Source organism: Chlamydotis macqueenii, chromosome 3 (assembly GCF_036417535.1).
Source record: "Chlamydotis macqueenii isolate bChlMac1 chromosome 3, bChlMac1.mat, whole genome shotgun sequence".
Lineage (NCBI taxonomy): Eukaryota > Metazoa > Chordata > Aves > Otidiformes > Otididae > Chlamydotis > Chlamydotis macqueenii.
The window spans coordinates 22,350,140-22,366,450 of NC_141558.1; the positions used below are offsets into that span (position 1 = coordinate 22,350,140).

General features: G+C 37.5%; 1 protein-coding gene across 3 annotated transcripts in view; it reads left to right on the top strand.

The window, feature by feature from the left end:
* Positions 1–16,311, top strand: part of DLGAP2 (DLG associated protein 2) — a 347,646-nt gene that overhangs the window by 243,450 nt on the left and 87,885 nt on the right. For all 3 annotated transcript variants that reach the window (XM_086743976.1, XM_086743979.1, XM_086743978.1), the window contains one exon: positions 13,670–14,739. In XM_086743976.1, the coding sequence (XP_086600102.1) occupies positions 13,738–14,739 (1,002 nt within the window). In that variant the 5' untranslated portion in view covers positions 13,670–13,737. The remainder of the gene's footprint in view (positions 1–13,669; positions 14,740–16,311) is intronic.

Here is a 16,311-nt window from a genome sequence, read left to right on the forward strand (position 1 = left end):
CTATTCAGATTGTTACTGTTTTATGTGAAATCTATCAAAGCTTTTATTTATATGCAATTATTTTATGTGATTATTTTTGGAAGAGAAATATGGAAAGTGGTTTCTCTGTTTCCTAGTTAAAGCTCTCTTTATTCAAAGTGAGTGTACTTACATTTCAGAAGTTAGTCTAAAAGTATTTTTTTCTCATTTTATGCATATGCTCATGTTAATACATTGCAACATTTTTTGTGTGTGTTATTAGGATATTTTTGAATCTTACAAGAATATTATAAACTCTCGCACTGACATTATTGTCACACAGGAAGATAAATCAGAGTTGCTGTATTAAGGAAAAGAAACAAACAGTTTGAACAAGGAGCATGAATTCAGGCAGGGGATGACATTATGTTTAAATGATCTCTTAGAACAGGATTTTCTAAAACAAGTAGTGTTGCCACTCAGTTACACTCAAATCAAGGAGTTCCATAAACATTCAGTGTAAAAATATCTGTATTGGACTTGTTTGTCTACTTAATATTAAAAAAAAAAAAAAAAAACCTGGAAAAAATGCTACATGATAAGGTCCAAAGATCGAACAGAAGGATGTGTTAAGAAAGAGACTGAAGAACCTTCAGGCAATTTCTGCCTTAATTAGAATAGTATAAGAAGGAAGATATGGTTAAACATGAAGCTTCCTAGGCATCTCACAAGGGAATCCTATGGAATGAGCACATCTCTCAGCCTTCTTGGACATTTGGGTTTTCTTCACCCTGCTGCCCCATTTGACAGCACGCAGGAAGGAGTTCAGATCCCCCGGGGTAGAATCCATCTCATCTAACAGTTGGAAAGTAATTCAGATGTAGATGTCTAAACTGTAGATACCTGGACTTCCTTTAAAGTCAATGAACAGTGATAGACTTTTCTAGGACATAGCAGATTTGGCCTACTTTAGAAGCTTAACGTAGGGTGAGATGAATCATGCTCTAGAATTATGTCAAAATTGTTCTCCTTCCCATTTGGTTGAGAAAGAAATGCAGGATTTCTGAAGCCACAGTAAATTATATGTAAGTCAATATTATTAAATATCAGGTGTCTACAGGACATATATCAGGTGTCTAAGGACCCTCGTATGAAATAGCTAATCAAAGATTAAAACAAAGATATGTGCTAAAATGATCAGTCATCCAGCACCCTGGTTAGGAAGAAGATAGGGGATTAGTTAACAGAAATGAGGAAAAGGAAAGTGAAAAAGAAGACTGATATCGCAACCAGATTGCAAAGAAATTGAGCTGCTTTCAAGAAGGTCAGCTATTTATGGCCAGAGGACTGAAAAAAAATATGCTAAAAGCAAGGAAATAACTCATTGCTCCTAAATTTTGGGTCCCTACTGGAGTCCTCTGAAAGAAAGTACTGAAGAGCGCTAGGTATTGAATGGAGAGAGGTGGATTGCTATAATATTTTCAGAAGGAAATTCTGTCCTCCTGACTTAGCCACCAAACTGTAGGTGGTCAAAATAGGTGGACTGGATACCAACAGTAATGTAAAAAAATGCAAGGTCCCATTTTCCCTTAGAGAGAATCACTGTAAAACAAGAAGGAGTGTATTATGGAAGATGGAAATTGGGAAGACTTGTATGAAACTTTTGGAGTAGTCAGTTAAGTTCAGTGTAGACAAGCTCTGTAGGTACAGCTGTGCTAGTGGCTAACACCTCTACAGGCAACTGGGACATATCTCTCTGTCTGTCCCCCAGCGTTATGTTCCCTTACTTGAAGATTTCAGTTCAAATCCATGAATTGAACATAACACTTGTGAAAAAGCTACAAACTATTCGATCTTTCTCAGTCTCCACTTTGTCGTGCTGTTGGAGATGTATAAAGTTAAATATTCACTGGAGAGAAATCTGAATCTGGGTGGATACTCTCATCACTGGACTATGGAAATGGGCTGTCTCTCTCTGTGTATATATGCATATACACCCCAATGACTGTGTAATCATTTTGTATGAACAGCCTCAGTCTGAAGAACTGCTAGAGACATTCATTCCTGAAAAAAACACCGAAAGGGCTTTCCTTGGGAAGTAAAATAATTGCCTCAAGTCAAAGCAGAGTAGAGATGATATTCTTTAAAGTAACTCTGACTGCAGGGCCATTCATTATTCTAGACCCTCATCATCCCAAGGAGCTTCAAGTTACTATCTCTCTTTTACTGAAAAATCTCTAGCTCCAGGCCCTTATTTGTAAAATGGGTTTAATATTTCCTAGTGAAGTTTCAGGGCTTTGGTGGGGTTTAATTAATATTTGCACAGTACCTCACCAGAGTGAAAGTGCTGAATAGTCACTAAATAATTTTATTAATACAATGATCCACTGCCTTAATTGGGAAAAGGTATCAAGGGATGGGACTAATCTCAACTCTTTCACATTATTGATTCTATAAAAGACCTCATTAGTTAAAACAGGCAGAAATGCAATGGATTCCTTCAAAAAAAGCTTGCCCGAGCATTCATAGTCTCAAGAACTGTATTTCATATCTTTTCCGTTAACATTTATTTGTTAACAGAGTTCAGGGTGCTAAGTATTGTCATGGTTACAAGATTCACGCTTACACCAAAAATTCCTTTCCTTTTCACTAGGAATATCTCAAATATGCGACCTGATAAAGGTAGCAGGGCATAGGGGTAGGAGCAAGAGATCTGACATGTGTGATCTCAAGCAGCTCAGTCTAAGTCTCAGGAAACTGGAGGACTTCCAGTTCCAAGCTTTCTTATAGCTGGTGGTTATAGAATCTGAACAATATTAATGTATTCAAAAATAGACATTTTATGAAACTACTCTACTCTATGCAGTCTTACAGTCTTACTTACTTTAGGCATGTGTATAGTAAAGCAACAATTTGCTTTGGGTGTCAAAAATAAATGGTGCAGTCTTAACAAGAGACACGTGGGAAATGTGCCATGTTCAAATGGCATTCAAATAGTAAAAAAAAACATGTGAACAGGGAAGATGGGATGAACTTTTCTATAAATATAGATTTTAACAGGTAGTACGTGCACAGAGTAAAGAGGGAAAAATATATTATCGAAAAATAATTTTAACTCCTTTTTACAAATAAGGAAAACATTTATTTTACACAACTTTAACACTTAGCAGCTTCTAATGATATGCAAAGAAAGAGAACTCGCACTAAAGTCTTTTTGTTTCAGTAAATTACTGTTTTCTCTTCAGAAAAGGATATTGAGTTAATGTTAAAAAGGTTAAAACCTATGAAACAGATTCCAGTTACTAATAATGCTCTTAACCTGCCCCAATTGCAAAGGAAACTGTAAGGGAGTTTAAGGGCAGGTTATAAAAATGTATTTTTATTTCACAGTTGGTGCAGTCTTGCTTTTGATTAATTGGTACGGTTCAAGTGTCAGGCGGTAACTCATGGTTATTCAATCACTGTTGATTGCATGATTGTGCCTTTATGACCTTATGTGTTGAGAGTAGGAAAGGATACAGGCATTCTTGAAATAAAAAAAAAAAAAAAAAAAAGGCCTGACTTTCCAGTCTGTCTGTCTTTCTACCTAATTACCCACCCTTCCTCGGTGCAGTCAGTATTTGAACACTTTGCACTTTTCATGGATTTTAGCTTCCTATAGCAGGCACAACATGACTGCAGATTTCCCAAGCTGATCCTCTAATCACAGGACTATCTTTCTTCTGTGTAATAAAAATATGTAGACAGGTGGTTTGGTATGGAGATATAAAAGTCTTTTAAACTTACAAGAGGTTTCAAATACAAGGTGCCCCAATATGTTTCTGTGTCACTGTCTTATTTTCTTATTGTGATTAGCTGAACAGATACTGCAAAAAAATACCTTTTTTTTTATTATTCCATTATACCTCTAAATAATTCCACCTCAAATCCTTTCTTTTCCTATACCCAGAAACTGTAGTGTAGAAGTTTACTGATGTGATGATCAAGACCACAGAAAATGTTAATGAAATAATGGGGAATGTTTTTCAGGAAATAAATTTTGAACTTTAAATTCCTTTTAGTTGAGATTCCTTTTTATTCTGTCAATTACTTTCAGTCATAGAACAAAATCATATCATATGGCCCAAGCATCATAAAGAAACTCGCTAACTATCCTGCATTTTGATTATAGGCTGTTGGCAACAAATGCTTGCTAACAATCTGCAGACCAGAAGCTATTTCTGAAAACTGAACACCTCATAATGTCAGATAACTCTGCAAAAATCCCATTAGGCCCAAGGTCAATTCACAAACAGGAGAAGATATTTGTAAGGATGTAAGATTAATCAAATAGGTTATTTGTTATGAATTATTCATCCACTTCTACTACAGAATACAAAGGGGTTTACACATTCATTACTTTGCCAAGAAACAAATATTTTTCTTCTAAATGATTTCTGCATTCTAACAAGGCTGTCCAGCTGAGGAGGCTTCTAGGTTCAGCTGCAGAGGAAATATGTTTTAAAAAAAAAATTAGGAAGCTTCATCCCATTGTTCAACTGCATCTGAACTACTGATTCCAGCATCTGCACTGGAATGAATAAAAGACCTTTCCCAGAAAAAGAGAGAGAGAGGAGAAGTGGGGAGAAGGTGAAACAGCTTGAGCTAAGTTTCACACATGAGATGTGGGATGTTAGTAAAGAAGCGATGACTTTTCTCTCCCTCATGCCCTGCTGACCTGTGTAACACCTGGGTGCGGGGTTGATCCGCAGCATTTTCTTTCCCACACAGAGTGCAAGGGCTGCGATGGAGATGAGGGACTGACTCATCTGAGTGCTTCACCGTGCCTTCCTTCTTCATGGAGTGTCTTCACTGTATTGTCTCCTTTCAAAAGGGCAAAATGTGCTGCCTTTTAAATGCATTCCCATGATGAGCAGCTTAAATGACTTGCCTTCCGTTTCCCCAGCAAAAATGTTGCTGTGCTCTGCCTCCACGTTCCTTACAGGCTGCTTAGGCACTATCGAGGGCAGGACAGCCAGGGTAGCGGGGGTACTTCCAGTGTGGAGGCACATCACATCACTACTGTCTCTCACAGTGCTGGCCACATAGGTCTTCCTGTGGGGATTTGTGCCAGTGTAACTAGTGCAGCAGGATAAACACCAGAAAATGTTGCTAATACAATCTAGGCTTTCACTGGTGACATCAGTTGTCACCTTTCATTGTGAATTTCTTGTGCAATTTCGTTTGTTTTCCCCATCTTTTTACAAAGTCATTTGTCTTCATAAATAATCAAACAGCGGCGTATTAAGATGCTCTGTCTCAAATTTGCCAAGGATATGAGCACTTACACCACCACCTCCTTCCTGGAGCAGGGTTCACAGTTTGACCCTTCACTGCCACATGGAAAACATGGGTGCTAATGGTTGCGGGAAAAGACGATATTTGCAATGTTTCTCACAGATCCCAAAAGAGAGCTCAGCCAGCCAAAGAAGAGACAGCACCATCATTTGAAAATTTCCCAGTCTGAAGATTATGGAAAGAGGGAGATTTTCTGCCTGTTACTATGGCAACAGGTTTAAAAGGGAAACTTGTCACCAGGCTGCTGTTTCTTCCTGCGCCCCATAGGAAAACCAGGATGAGACCTCCTCCATCTCAGTGGGTTGAGCTGAGCAGAAAAGTTCACAATACAATGACAAAGCAGCAAGAGGCAGCGCCAGGGGTGTACAGCTGAGCAGATAATGATGAACTCCAAAAAGTAAAAGAAATAATTGTTTTGGGTCAGACCAAGGCTGAAACTCTGAAATTTTTGGTGAATCAAATGTTAGCAAAGAACTGATGCTGAAGCAAACAGAAAATCAAATCATTTTCTTCAGTTCTGACAATTTAAAAGCTGTATTGACTGTTTAAAAAAAAAAAAGTAAAGGGCATTTTGAAATAAATTTAACAGTCATGTGTTCTGTGGCAATAATCAATGCTTTTGAGAATTAATGCTTAGATTGCTTCTTTCCCAGAAGAGCACTCCATAAAATAAGCAAACTCTTTAAAATATAGCCATGTTTTAAAGAAATAATAAAAGACAATTTAGAAGGAATTTATGATAAATATTTTTGTTTGGATATGGAAACATTAGTTCTTGCAGTCCCTTCAGTATTACAGAGGATGGTAAACTTCCTCTGTGATATATAGTCATAAAATAAAGGACAAATTCAGAAGAATTCCAGAAACACTAGGGGAAAAAAAATTAATTCGAGGAAGAAGTTTGTAAATATCTGCATTATTTATTTTGTTAGATTTTCATTTAAGAATCAATGGTAAATATTTCTTATTAGAGAAGAAACCTTGGAGATTTGGTAGTTACTTTCAACTGAATAGTTAGTCCAAGTGCTTTGGTTCCTTGGGTTTAAATCTTAGCCCCTGTGCTATCCATGGCAATATTTCAGCAGAACCAGTTTCACCCTTCCACATCATTGTCTTCCTGACTGGAGACTCTTCGAGGCTCCTAACACATTTATTCCTGTACAGCATTTTGTAAAATTTTACAGAATTTTACAGCTTTCTGTAAAATATAGCCCTGACTAGTGATGATCCTCCTCAGCTGACACCAGGATTCATAGGAAAACTGACCAAGAACTTTTCTAAGCAAATGTTTAGAGCTAACCCTGACCCCAGTGAAATTAATGGGAGATTTGTCATTGCTATCAATGTGACAAGGATTTCCCTTTTATTTCTAGAGTCGTATATATATTCCGGTGTATATCTTTGGGCTGTACTACTCAATTACTTTGATTTTCTTTAATTGCTGAGAAAATTGTTGCAGTTTTAATGACACCAAGGGAAACTGATTGTCTCCTGTATTTGACCTCATAACTACAAGGAGCAAATTTTTCTTCTTTAAGGAAAGAAATCCATAAAGCCAGGCACAATAAGGAACGGAAGAAGTTTAATGGTGTTGGGCTAGCTTTTCTGGACTGTATTTGGAAGCATTATAACCAATTTTCTTGTAGCCAATTGTGCAATTACATTTACCTAGTGAATCCCTGGTTGACTCCGCATAGCTGTATTTCTCCAGAAGTAAGCTTCCATGTTAGTCAATTTAAGTCAATCTAATCCTGATGTTTATATTTTTTTCAAAAGCTTCACTGATCATGCAGATTCTGTGAAAAAAAAATGTGAGTCATAAATCATTTTGTGGATTTACCTCTGTCACAGCACTGTTGAAAAGGTGAAAAGTACTTCAAACTTGAAAAGCACTATGGAGGTCTGTGTGCTACATACCAGCCAACACTAGAACATTGTACACTTGGAAATTAATTTTGCACCATCATGAGGACTCCCTGCATCACTCCACTCCAAACCCTGAAGCCTCTTGCAAATCCTGTATTGCCTCTCATAGATTTCTGTCCTGTCCTTTGTCATAGCATGGGCACAATATTGTGCCTCTCCTCCTTCCCATACAGTCCACGTGCCCGTTCTTCCACCCATAAGATGTGGGATGTCATCATTCCTCAAATACTGTTTCCACATTTCTCCTTTTTCACATGTGGCATGCCCTGTTCTCCATGCCAGGCAATCGGTGTTGTAACCCTGCTTTAACATGTCCCTGGTCATATCTTTCTCCAGTGATCACAGTTCTCTATGCTTTTTTTTCCTCCCAGTACATTGTACTATGTGTTCCCTGAAATTCAATATCCCCACGTACCACCCCACAACCTCAAAGATCCCATTCTTGCTCATTGACAGTTATTCTGCACTCCTTTTACCACATATCCTTTTCTCTGATCTTCTTTATTTATCTCAGAAATAAATCCCTTGAGATGTTGGATTGCCAGTCCACTAGTCTCTATTTGAAAGATGGATGGAGCTGAAGGCAGAGAGCTGTTGTGCTGAAAAATACTATTGGGTGCCATCAAATATTTGTTCCACTTGCAGATATTTGTGTCGGTGCTCAAAACTGTGACTGTACTGAATAAATGGCAGCACTCCATATGCTGCTTACTTCTGCCTTTGGGTTTTCTGACTTTGCTCCAAATTGGTATGTTCTGGTCACTGATGCTATTTTAGGAATAGAATTTGCACATCCATTTTTATCTAATGTGGGAGTTACAAAAAGCATCTTACCCTTGGTCATTATTCATTATATGGTTCCACTGAATTAGATTTGGCTGTCAAATCATTTTCCATGTTTTAGCATTAGATGTATGCCTCAGATCACCTGAATGTATGTGATTATGATGTAGTTTTCTGCATCAGAACTTATCATCTACAGCTTTCTCTGACAGTCTGTCAGAGACTGTCTTCTGACAGTTTTTAGATATATAATTCAGGCTGAGATGGATCATACCAGTTTCTTACACTCCATAATAAAACCACATCCTGACTGCATATTTGTAACAATCTTTGGCCCATGTTATTCTTGAAATCATGTCTATGTGTTGGTTGGAAAAGTCCTATTTACATAATATGAAACTATGACAACAACAGTTTAACTGTATGGACAGATCACATCCTCTGTCTACAGGGATAAACACAGCCACACGTGCTGACCACAAAGACCGCTCAGGATCCTAGACAGAGAGGCATTTCATTTTCAGGCTTAAGTATCAGAACAAGAGAGGAATCCACATGCAGCCCATGGCAAGTGTTTGTTTGACAGCCTTGGGCATTTTGGTGTCTGGTTTTAGATCCTCAGAACTGCCTGCTTCTCTTCTTTGACTGTGCAAGGAGACTGGGTGCATAAAGTACCTTTCTGCAGTAGTCCTGAGAGAGCTGATATTACTTATTTTTGAGGGGATGCTACCCCTCAAAGTTCAATATTTCAGTTTAGCAGCCTGAGATGTTAGATAGGAATTCACAGAGAGGTGAACGCACTGCATGCACTGCAAATGCATCAACTCGGTGTAATGGAAAATACAAGTTATCTAATAAAGCTGGAGGTTAACATCAGGTAGTCACCCAATCTTTGCAATGTTAATGGTAATACATTGCAGCAGTAATTGAACTAAGTGAAGCAGCACAATGCAGCAGTCTGATTTTTTATACCACATCTTTTTTGAGAGCTAGCTTAGGTATCTCTCCTCAGCAATGCATTTTAGTGGTTCCAGTATGCAAAAGAGCTGGTTCTTCTCCAATGAAAATAGCACAAATCTTTCAGATGGGTAAGCAGGTTACCAAGGCTCTTATCAGGTTAAAGCATTTTAAATTAATTTCTCTATAGAAAAAGAAGTGCTTTGCAAAAAAAAAAAAAAAAAAAAGAAAAAAAGAAATAAAAGCAAAAATCAGGCACCATTTAGTAGTTCCAGGAATTATTATTATGCTCCAAAAGCTTGCTTTCAATATGTAACATACAAAAATATTTATACAAAAATATTTGTGGAGACATGCACTCCTTTTGAATGTCAGAGAGGTTTCCAGTGTTTTTACATTGATTCTCTTTAGCAAAGAGCAGTTCCAGGAGCTCTAGAGATGCACAACCCTGATTTTTTGTTGCTTAGAGTTTTTTAGCCCTTTTGCTGTAGAACATTAATACTAATTCTAATTCATTATTTCAAATATTCTTGGTCCTTGAACCTCTCTTTCTTCCCTTGATGCTGACTGGCACAAGGAAGAAGCGTGAATGCTCGAAAAATTGAGTCCTGTCCCTGAAGACAGGCAAACTAACATCTGCTTGGAGTAAGAGAGTAATTCTTTTAGCATGAGAAATTCCAAAAGAAAAAACAGGAAGAAAAAGCAAGAAAGGACATGACATAACAGGGAGAGTTGGAACAGATGGGAACTGGTACAGAAATCCTTCCATCTGACAAGGTTAAAGTTTGACTTGTGTCTGTACAGTAGTCTCTGAAAATAAGAGTTTTAAGAGATTTTCAGTATCTTGGAATTACTGGATTCTCTGACATAACAGCCTATGTCTTGGTCTAGGTCCTCCCCACAGTCTTTATGTATTATCTGACTATCCATTGAAGTCAATGGAAAGATTCCATTTTGCTCTGATGAAGCTAAAAAAAAACAAAAACCCTTTCCTGTGCTCATATGTAATATATTTTTTCTCTTTTCCTATTCCTCTGTCTGCTTTGGGTTACATTTATTTGGTCTTCTGTCTCCCTTCAGTTCTTTGGTTCTGATGGTGGCACTTGCTTTAAGGGACTAGACATTAGTATCCTCAATTACTTTTATATTTTTAGAGTGATTACCCTAAGAAAACATAGGATCTGCACTAAAAAAAAAAAAAAAAAAAAAAAAAGAGCTTATATTTTATTCTAGATATCATTATCTTCAAGACATAGACTGACATTCCAGTCCAATTTGTCATTTTTGGATAAATGTGGCATTATTTTGTTATAACAAAATCTTGTATTTATTTTAAAGAAAAATGAGAAAAAAAACATTAATACTCTAGCTTTATGAATTTTTCTGAATCAGCTGAGCTGTGGACATTGACTGTAGACACACTTTTAGCCCCTTGCAAATGCTGCAGAAGCATGTTAGCGTAACTGAATTTTAAGCTAGCACATTTTTCTTTGTATTTCTGGCAGGCTAAGAGCTAGCACATGGTCGATTACACTGGCCTGGTACCACACAGTAATTCATTTAGCCATAGCTCAACTGTTTCTTCAAGCCCTGAAATAGGTCTCCTGATTAAAGTTGACTGAATAGTATAAAGCACAGATGACTTGATAAATATATATATTATAATGCAAAATTTTGAAGATTTCCATAGGGTTTGGAAGAAGTAATGGTGCTTAGGACATAGAAGACGTTTGGTGTTTCAAGCAGAGCCCAAACCTAATTGGAGTGATAAATTTAGATGATGGACCTGTAAGTAATTTGGGACTTTATTTAGTAGCAGTTACTCTCTATGGCAGATTTAAGAAGGTAGATTTACTTTTAGAAAATGCTCCCTTCTTAATTAATTTTTTAGTTATTTTGATTATACTTATTATGCTATTAAGTGCTATAGCAGTTTCTAACAACTGTGTTTCAAACAAAAAAAAATTCAGACATTCCATGAGGCACATAAAATGCTACAAGTCTGAAAGCAACATACAGAAAATTGTATTTTTCTATAGTTGCACTGAGCTAGAATCATTGAGGGTCACGAGGGCTGGAATAGCTGTTGTTAGATTATCCACTGCAATGCAATCAAATCATGCTGTCTTATATTCCTAGGGATGTAACAAGATTCAAATATTTGAAGCCTTCTGGGCTATGCTTGATGCTGCGTGAGGCCTGAAGAAATCACAAGGGACTAGCAGTTCTGTGCTAGGGAACTTGTTTAAACGAGCTGCTTATTCCTGTCTAACTCACTCTTTCATTCTGGATCTCTGCCACGTTCTTCCTTTTTTTTTCTTTTTTTTAAAATGCATTCATAATTCAGAGACGTAGTGCAAGGGTTACCTTCATTCATAGATGTGCAAGATTGTGACAGAAAGGTTTGGGGTTGACTCTCCTCGTGCTGTTGGTTTGACGGAAGAGCATCCTTCCACCACCCTCTGGCTTACACTACCATGAAAATGAAAATCATCAAATCCACACACACTTTAGAAAATGTTGCCTGTATTCCAGTTTCTTTTTGCGTGCCTTCCACATGTCATGGGATTATAAGAACTAATGCAGTAACCTCTGTCAGGTGCTTTGGGAACCCTTTGTGGGAAGCACAGACTAAGTTCAACACACGGACCATTATTATTCCCCTGATTGTGTTTGGTAATATACTGGGTTAAGTACCATTAATTACAGTGCTACTTGTCTGGCTGAGTCTCAATGCACTGTTATAATTTACTACCTTATCTATATATAGCTGTACTTTTAATTGGATAATCAAAATTATGTTATTTCAGAGAAACAGTTATATTTCCTTTTTGTAACTACATTTATGCAGGGTATTATAATTTAAATAGTACAACAGACTAACTAATCAACAGTAATAAGTTTTTATTTTAATGCAAAAGTAGCCCAGAGTTAAGTAAAATAAACTGATATAAAACCAAAATAGAAGCAGAAAAGGATGTAGGCACACACACATCAGCTTCACGCTATGATAAAGTCTGGAGGTGACATTTGGACCCTTGAATCCATCTTTGACTTTAGTGTGGCAGGATTGTGCCTAGGATGAAGAATATTTTGTTGTTTATTTGTTTAATGCCACATTCATTTTAAAACATTATGTGGAGCTCTGTTGAAATTAGAATGTAATAAAATTATCTAAGCATCTTCCACTGTAGGAAATTTAGAGTATTTATGTTAAGAGATTGCTGATGCTGAAGACTTGCAACAAATTGCATTCTCTACTGAAGGTATAATGATGTAAAACTTACTGGTTGAATAAAATTAAAGAGATAGGGGTATTGATCTCTTTCATGACCATATCCAGGCACTGAGTTTTCACCAGCAGTGGGAATATGATCTGGTAGAGTTTTATCATATGCTTAGAAACGCCTCAAAGTGCTGTTGGCTACTGTGTTATCTCTACAGGCTGGTCTCCAGTGCCCAGTCATACTGTTATATACCATGAGTACACATTCTCTGTCTCTCATTCTGGATAAGGCCTTCAGCTCCTTATATTGGACACCTGTGCAAGATTATTCAGATTCTTTAGAGCAAATTTGCAGAAGGACTAAGCTAAGTGGGTTGTATAAACACTTATGCATCTGTCTGATCCTCTAAAGGATTGTCTTGCGTCCTATATCTTTGTCTGCTTTTGAAATGTTGCTTAAATAAGCTGAAATTGAAGAGAGAAAGTGAATGAGAAAATCAAATTGAAGCATTTCTGGGTTTTTTAATTTTCTGTTTGCAGCATTTGACAGCTGCAAGAAATTGCATGAGAGGAAAAAAAATCAACGGCTTGAGTATCAAAATCTTTGCTTACAAGCTACTTTTATTTAGTAATCACGCTTGTTTAATAACCGCAACTTCAAGCACGTGATGAATAGGAGGAAATAATCAAGTATATAAAAACCTGTAGCATGTACCTAAAGATATTTGTTTTATCAGGAATAACATAGAGTCATTAAATAACTATTTTGTCATTTGGACATAAAAAGGGAAAAACTGCCTAATAGAGAAAACTTTACATATGTGGGAATAATGATAATACTTGTGGACTAAGGGTAACAGATGTTCAAATAGTATGAAAGGCTTATTCATAAACTGTTTAGTGATATAAAAATTAAGCTTCATTTCAGCACGTTCATGTTCTTTTTCTCTTTATTGTTTATTATTTATGTTTATAAACAGTGAACTTGGGATCCTGAAGTTGAGATTCATTTAAGAAAATGAAGTTCAGTTTGTAATATGAAAATGGCTCCATGGAGAAAGGCTACATTTAGCTTAAGATATCCAACTGAGAAACCACAGAAATAGAAACTAGACGCATGTAACTTAAATGACTAGCCACAAAACTTGATATATGAATTCCAAATATCAAATGATAAACCAAATACTTGAGTGTATCCATTAAATCTATTTGAGTAAATTTGCGTAATGAATAGCTTCATAAAATTTTGAACAGCTAGCAGACACTTTTGCAAAAAAGGCTGCATTCACACCATAATTTGCTCATAGTGAGCAATTTTAACAAGTTTTAAAATTGTGAATGAAATTCCATGAATAATTTCCATGGTGAGACTTTCCATTAAACTCACAGAGAAAAAGTGTTTACTTTTGCAATATACTTGGATTTTGCAAGTTAATCTTTTAATTAGACGCATAACACAGATTTTATGTGTTCTCCTGACAGACCAGCAGTACTCATGGTCACCTTCTCAGCACTTCAATGAAGAAAGATACTCTCCTGCTCCGAGGAATATGAAAGGATTATCTGGTAGTCGCAACCAACCACAGTTATGTTCAGCTCATACTTGTGGCTTAGCATCCCCTGAAGATTGTGAACACACCCACGATCATATCCACCATGGGCAGGAGCCGAGGCAATCATATCTTCTCAGCCCCACGGAGAGTTGCCCGATGGACCACCATCGTTGCTCACCACGCAGCTCCATTCATTCTGAATGCATGATGATGCCCATGGTAATGGGCGATCACATGTCAAGTAGCACTTTCCCCAGAATGCACTACAGCTCACATTACGACTCAAGAGACGACTGCGCCATGTCTCACGGTAACCCTAAGATTAACCGTATTCCTGCAAATCTTTTGGACCAATTTGAGAAACAGCTTCCTCTTCATCGGGATGGGTTTCATACTTTACAGTACCAGAGGACCTCAACAGCTGCAGAACAACGCAGTGAGAGCCCTGGAAGAATACGTCATCTCGTTCATTCAGTCCAGAAACTTTTTACTAAATCTCATTCTCTGGAAGGATCATCCAAGGGCAATGTTAATGGAACAAAGGGAGAGAGTAGAGGGGACGATCATCATCACGGGCACCATTCCAAGCATAGCAAAAGGAGTAAAAGTAAGGAGCGAAAACCAGAAAGCAAGCATAAATCTGGAATGAGCAGCTGGTGGAGCTCTGATGATAATTTGGACAGCGATAGCACTTACCGAACCCCTAGTGTGGTAAATAGGCACCATGCAGATCATATATCCCATTGCTACCCTGAGGCACTCCAGGGGCATTTTGGGGATCTCTCGTTGAAGACTTCCAAAAGTAACAATGATGTGAAATGTTCAGCTTGTGAAGGGCTAGCAATGACCCCTGATGGCAAATACATGAAAAGGAGTTCTTGGTCCACGCTTACAGTAAGTCAGGCTAAAGAAGCTTATCGCAAATCATCACTGAACTTAGATAAGCCTCTGGTTCATCAGGAAATCAAACCTTCCTTGAGGCCGTGCCATTACCTTCAGGTAAGAGGAAGATTTTGTGTATCTCTTTTAAAGAACATCTGTACAGCTCACCAATGCAGATATTTCATGAAAGTGAGAAAACTCAAGCTTTTGTTTTGGTTTATAGGGCTTAGATTAAAAATGAAATAAAACTGGTGTGGTATAAATTATTTTAGGGTCAGTGGATGTGTTTTCATCTTTGGAGTTTGCACTGAACATCTTGATAAAATCCATACATCAGACTGAAAAAGGGACAATTCTCCTAGGACTGTGGGGGCTAGAAAAAGTGTGTCAAATACATCTGTAAATGGGTAATTTTAAAAACAGGCTGTGTGAATTTCTGTTTTTCTGTTATTTTATTCCTTTTCTGCAGGTTGTTTTGAGTAACAGGAGAATAGGTTTACTGGTGTACTCAATTGCTTTGTCATGATGATGATGATTACTCACAAACTTGCTTTTTGTGACTAGGTCACCCAAACTCATAATGAACTGAACCTCTTGAGACCACACTATAAGCTATCCATGTTACAAGTTATATGGGTACCTCAGGGAGACAAATGTTTCAGGCCCGGTACTCAGGCTGTTTGTGGCGGTGTTCTGCACCCTTGTTTTCTTTAGCAGCAACCAAGAAGCTTCCACTTTCTCCTACATTTAAACTTTTATGTCTACTGCTTGCTGACATTTGTCAGCCCATAGTCATGTTGGTGTAGCCATTTATGATGCTGCATGATGAGCTGGGTATTAAAGTGATATGGGTTTAAAAATTAGCTTCAAAAATATTTTTTTTAGACATTTACATTATTTACATGGCCTAGATCCAGCACAGTCCCATCAGAATTGTCATTAGCACATCAGGGTGTGTGGAGAACTACAGTGGGAATAGAACAGAAAGGAAGGAGTAGCTGGGAGAATAACTTCTTCACCTAGCTTTGCCACTAGAAAAAAAAATGTAGTATACAAATATTCGCTGTGGTATTTTTACCAAGTAGAGCCTGCAAAGCCCACATTGTTCTGAGCACCTTCTCTTGTATTTCTTTTTAAGGAACTTCTTTCTCCAGAACATAACTGATTATCACATTAACATGGGTAAATCTCCACTCCAGATGTAGGTATTTAGAGATTTTCAGTTGCTGTGGACTCTACAGAAACCAACAAACTTATGGTAGCAGCCATTTTACTTCTAAGCAGAGCTCACTTCCCTTTGAGCAATAGGGGACTGATACTAATGAGTCACATTTGAAAAGCCAGTTTTTTTTTCAAATACAGATGCAAAAAGCCAGAATCAATCTTCCCTTCTGAAACAGGGAAAGTTTCTCATTGCGGAGAAAGAAAAATAAAGAAATTGCAACCCTCGTAGCATTGCCATGCAAATTGATTCCAATTTAGGCTGACAGCTGTGATATTTTATCACATCCAAGCACAGTTCTCATGTATGTAAAACAGCCTGCATGTCCCTGGAAGCTTTTAATCTAATTCAATGAGCCAGAAGTAGAAGTGTGTCCTGTGTAGAGACTTCCACTTGTGTCTGTGTTCTGAAACCACGTGTACAGCTACAACATTACCGAGAAGTACAGGAACAGCTAGCTTTTTCCT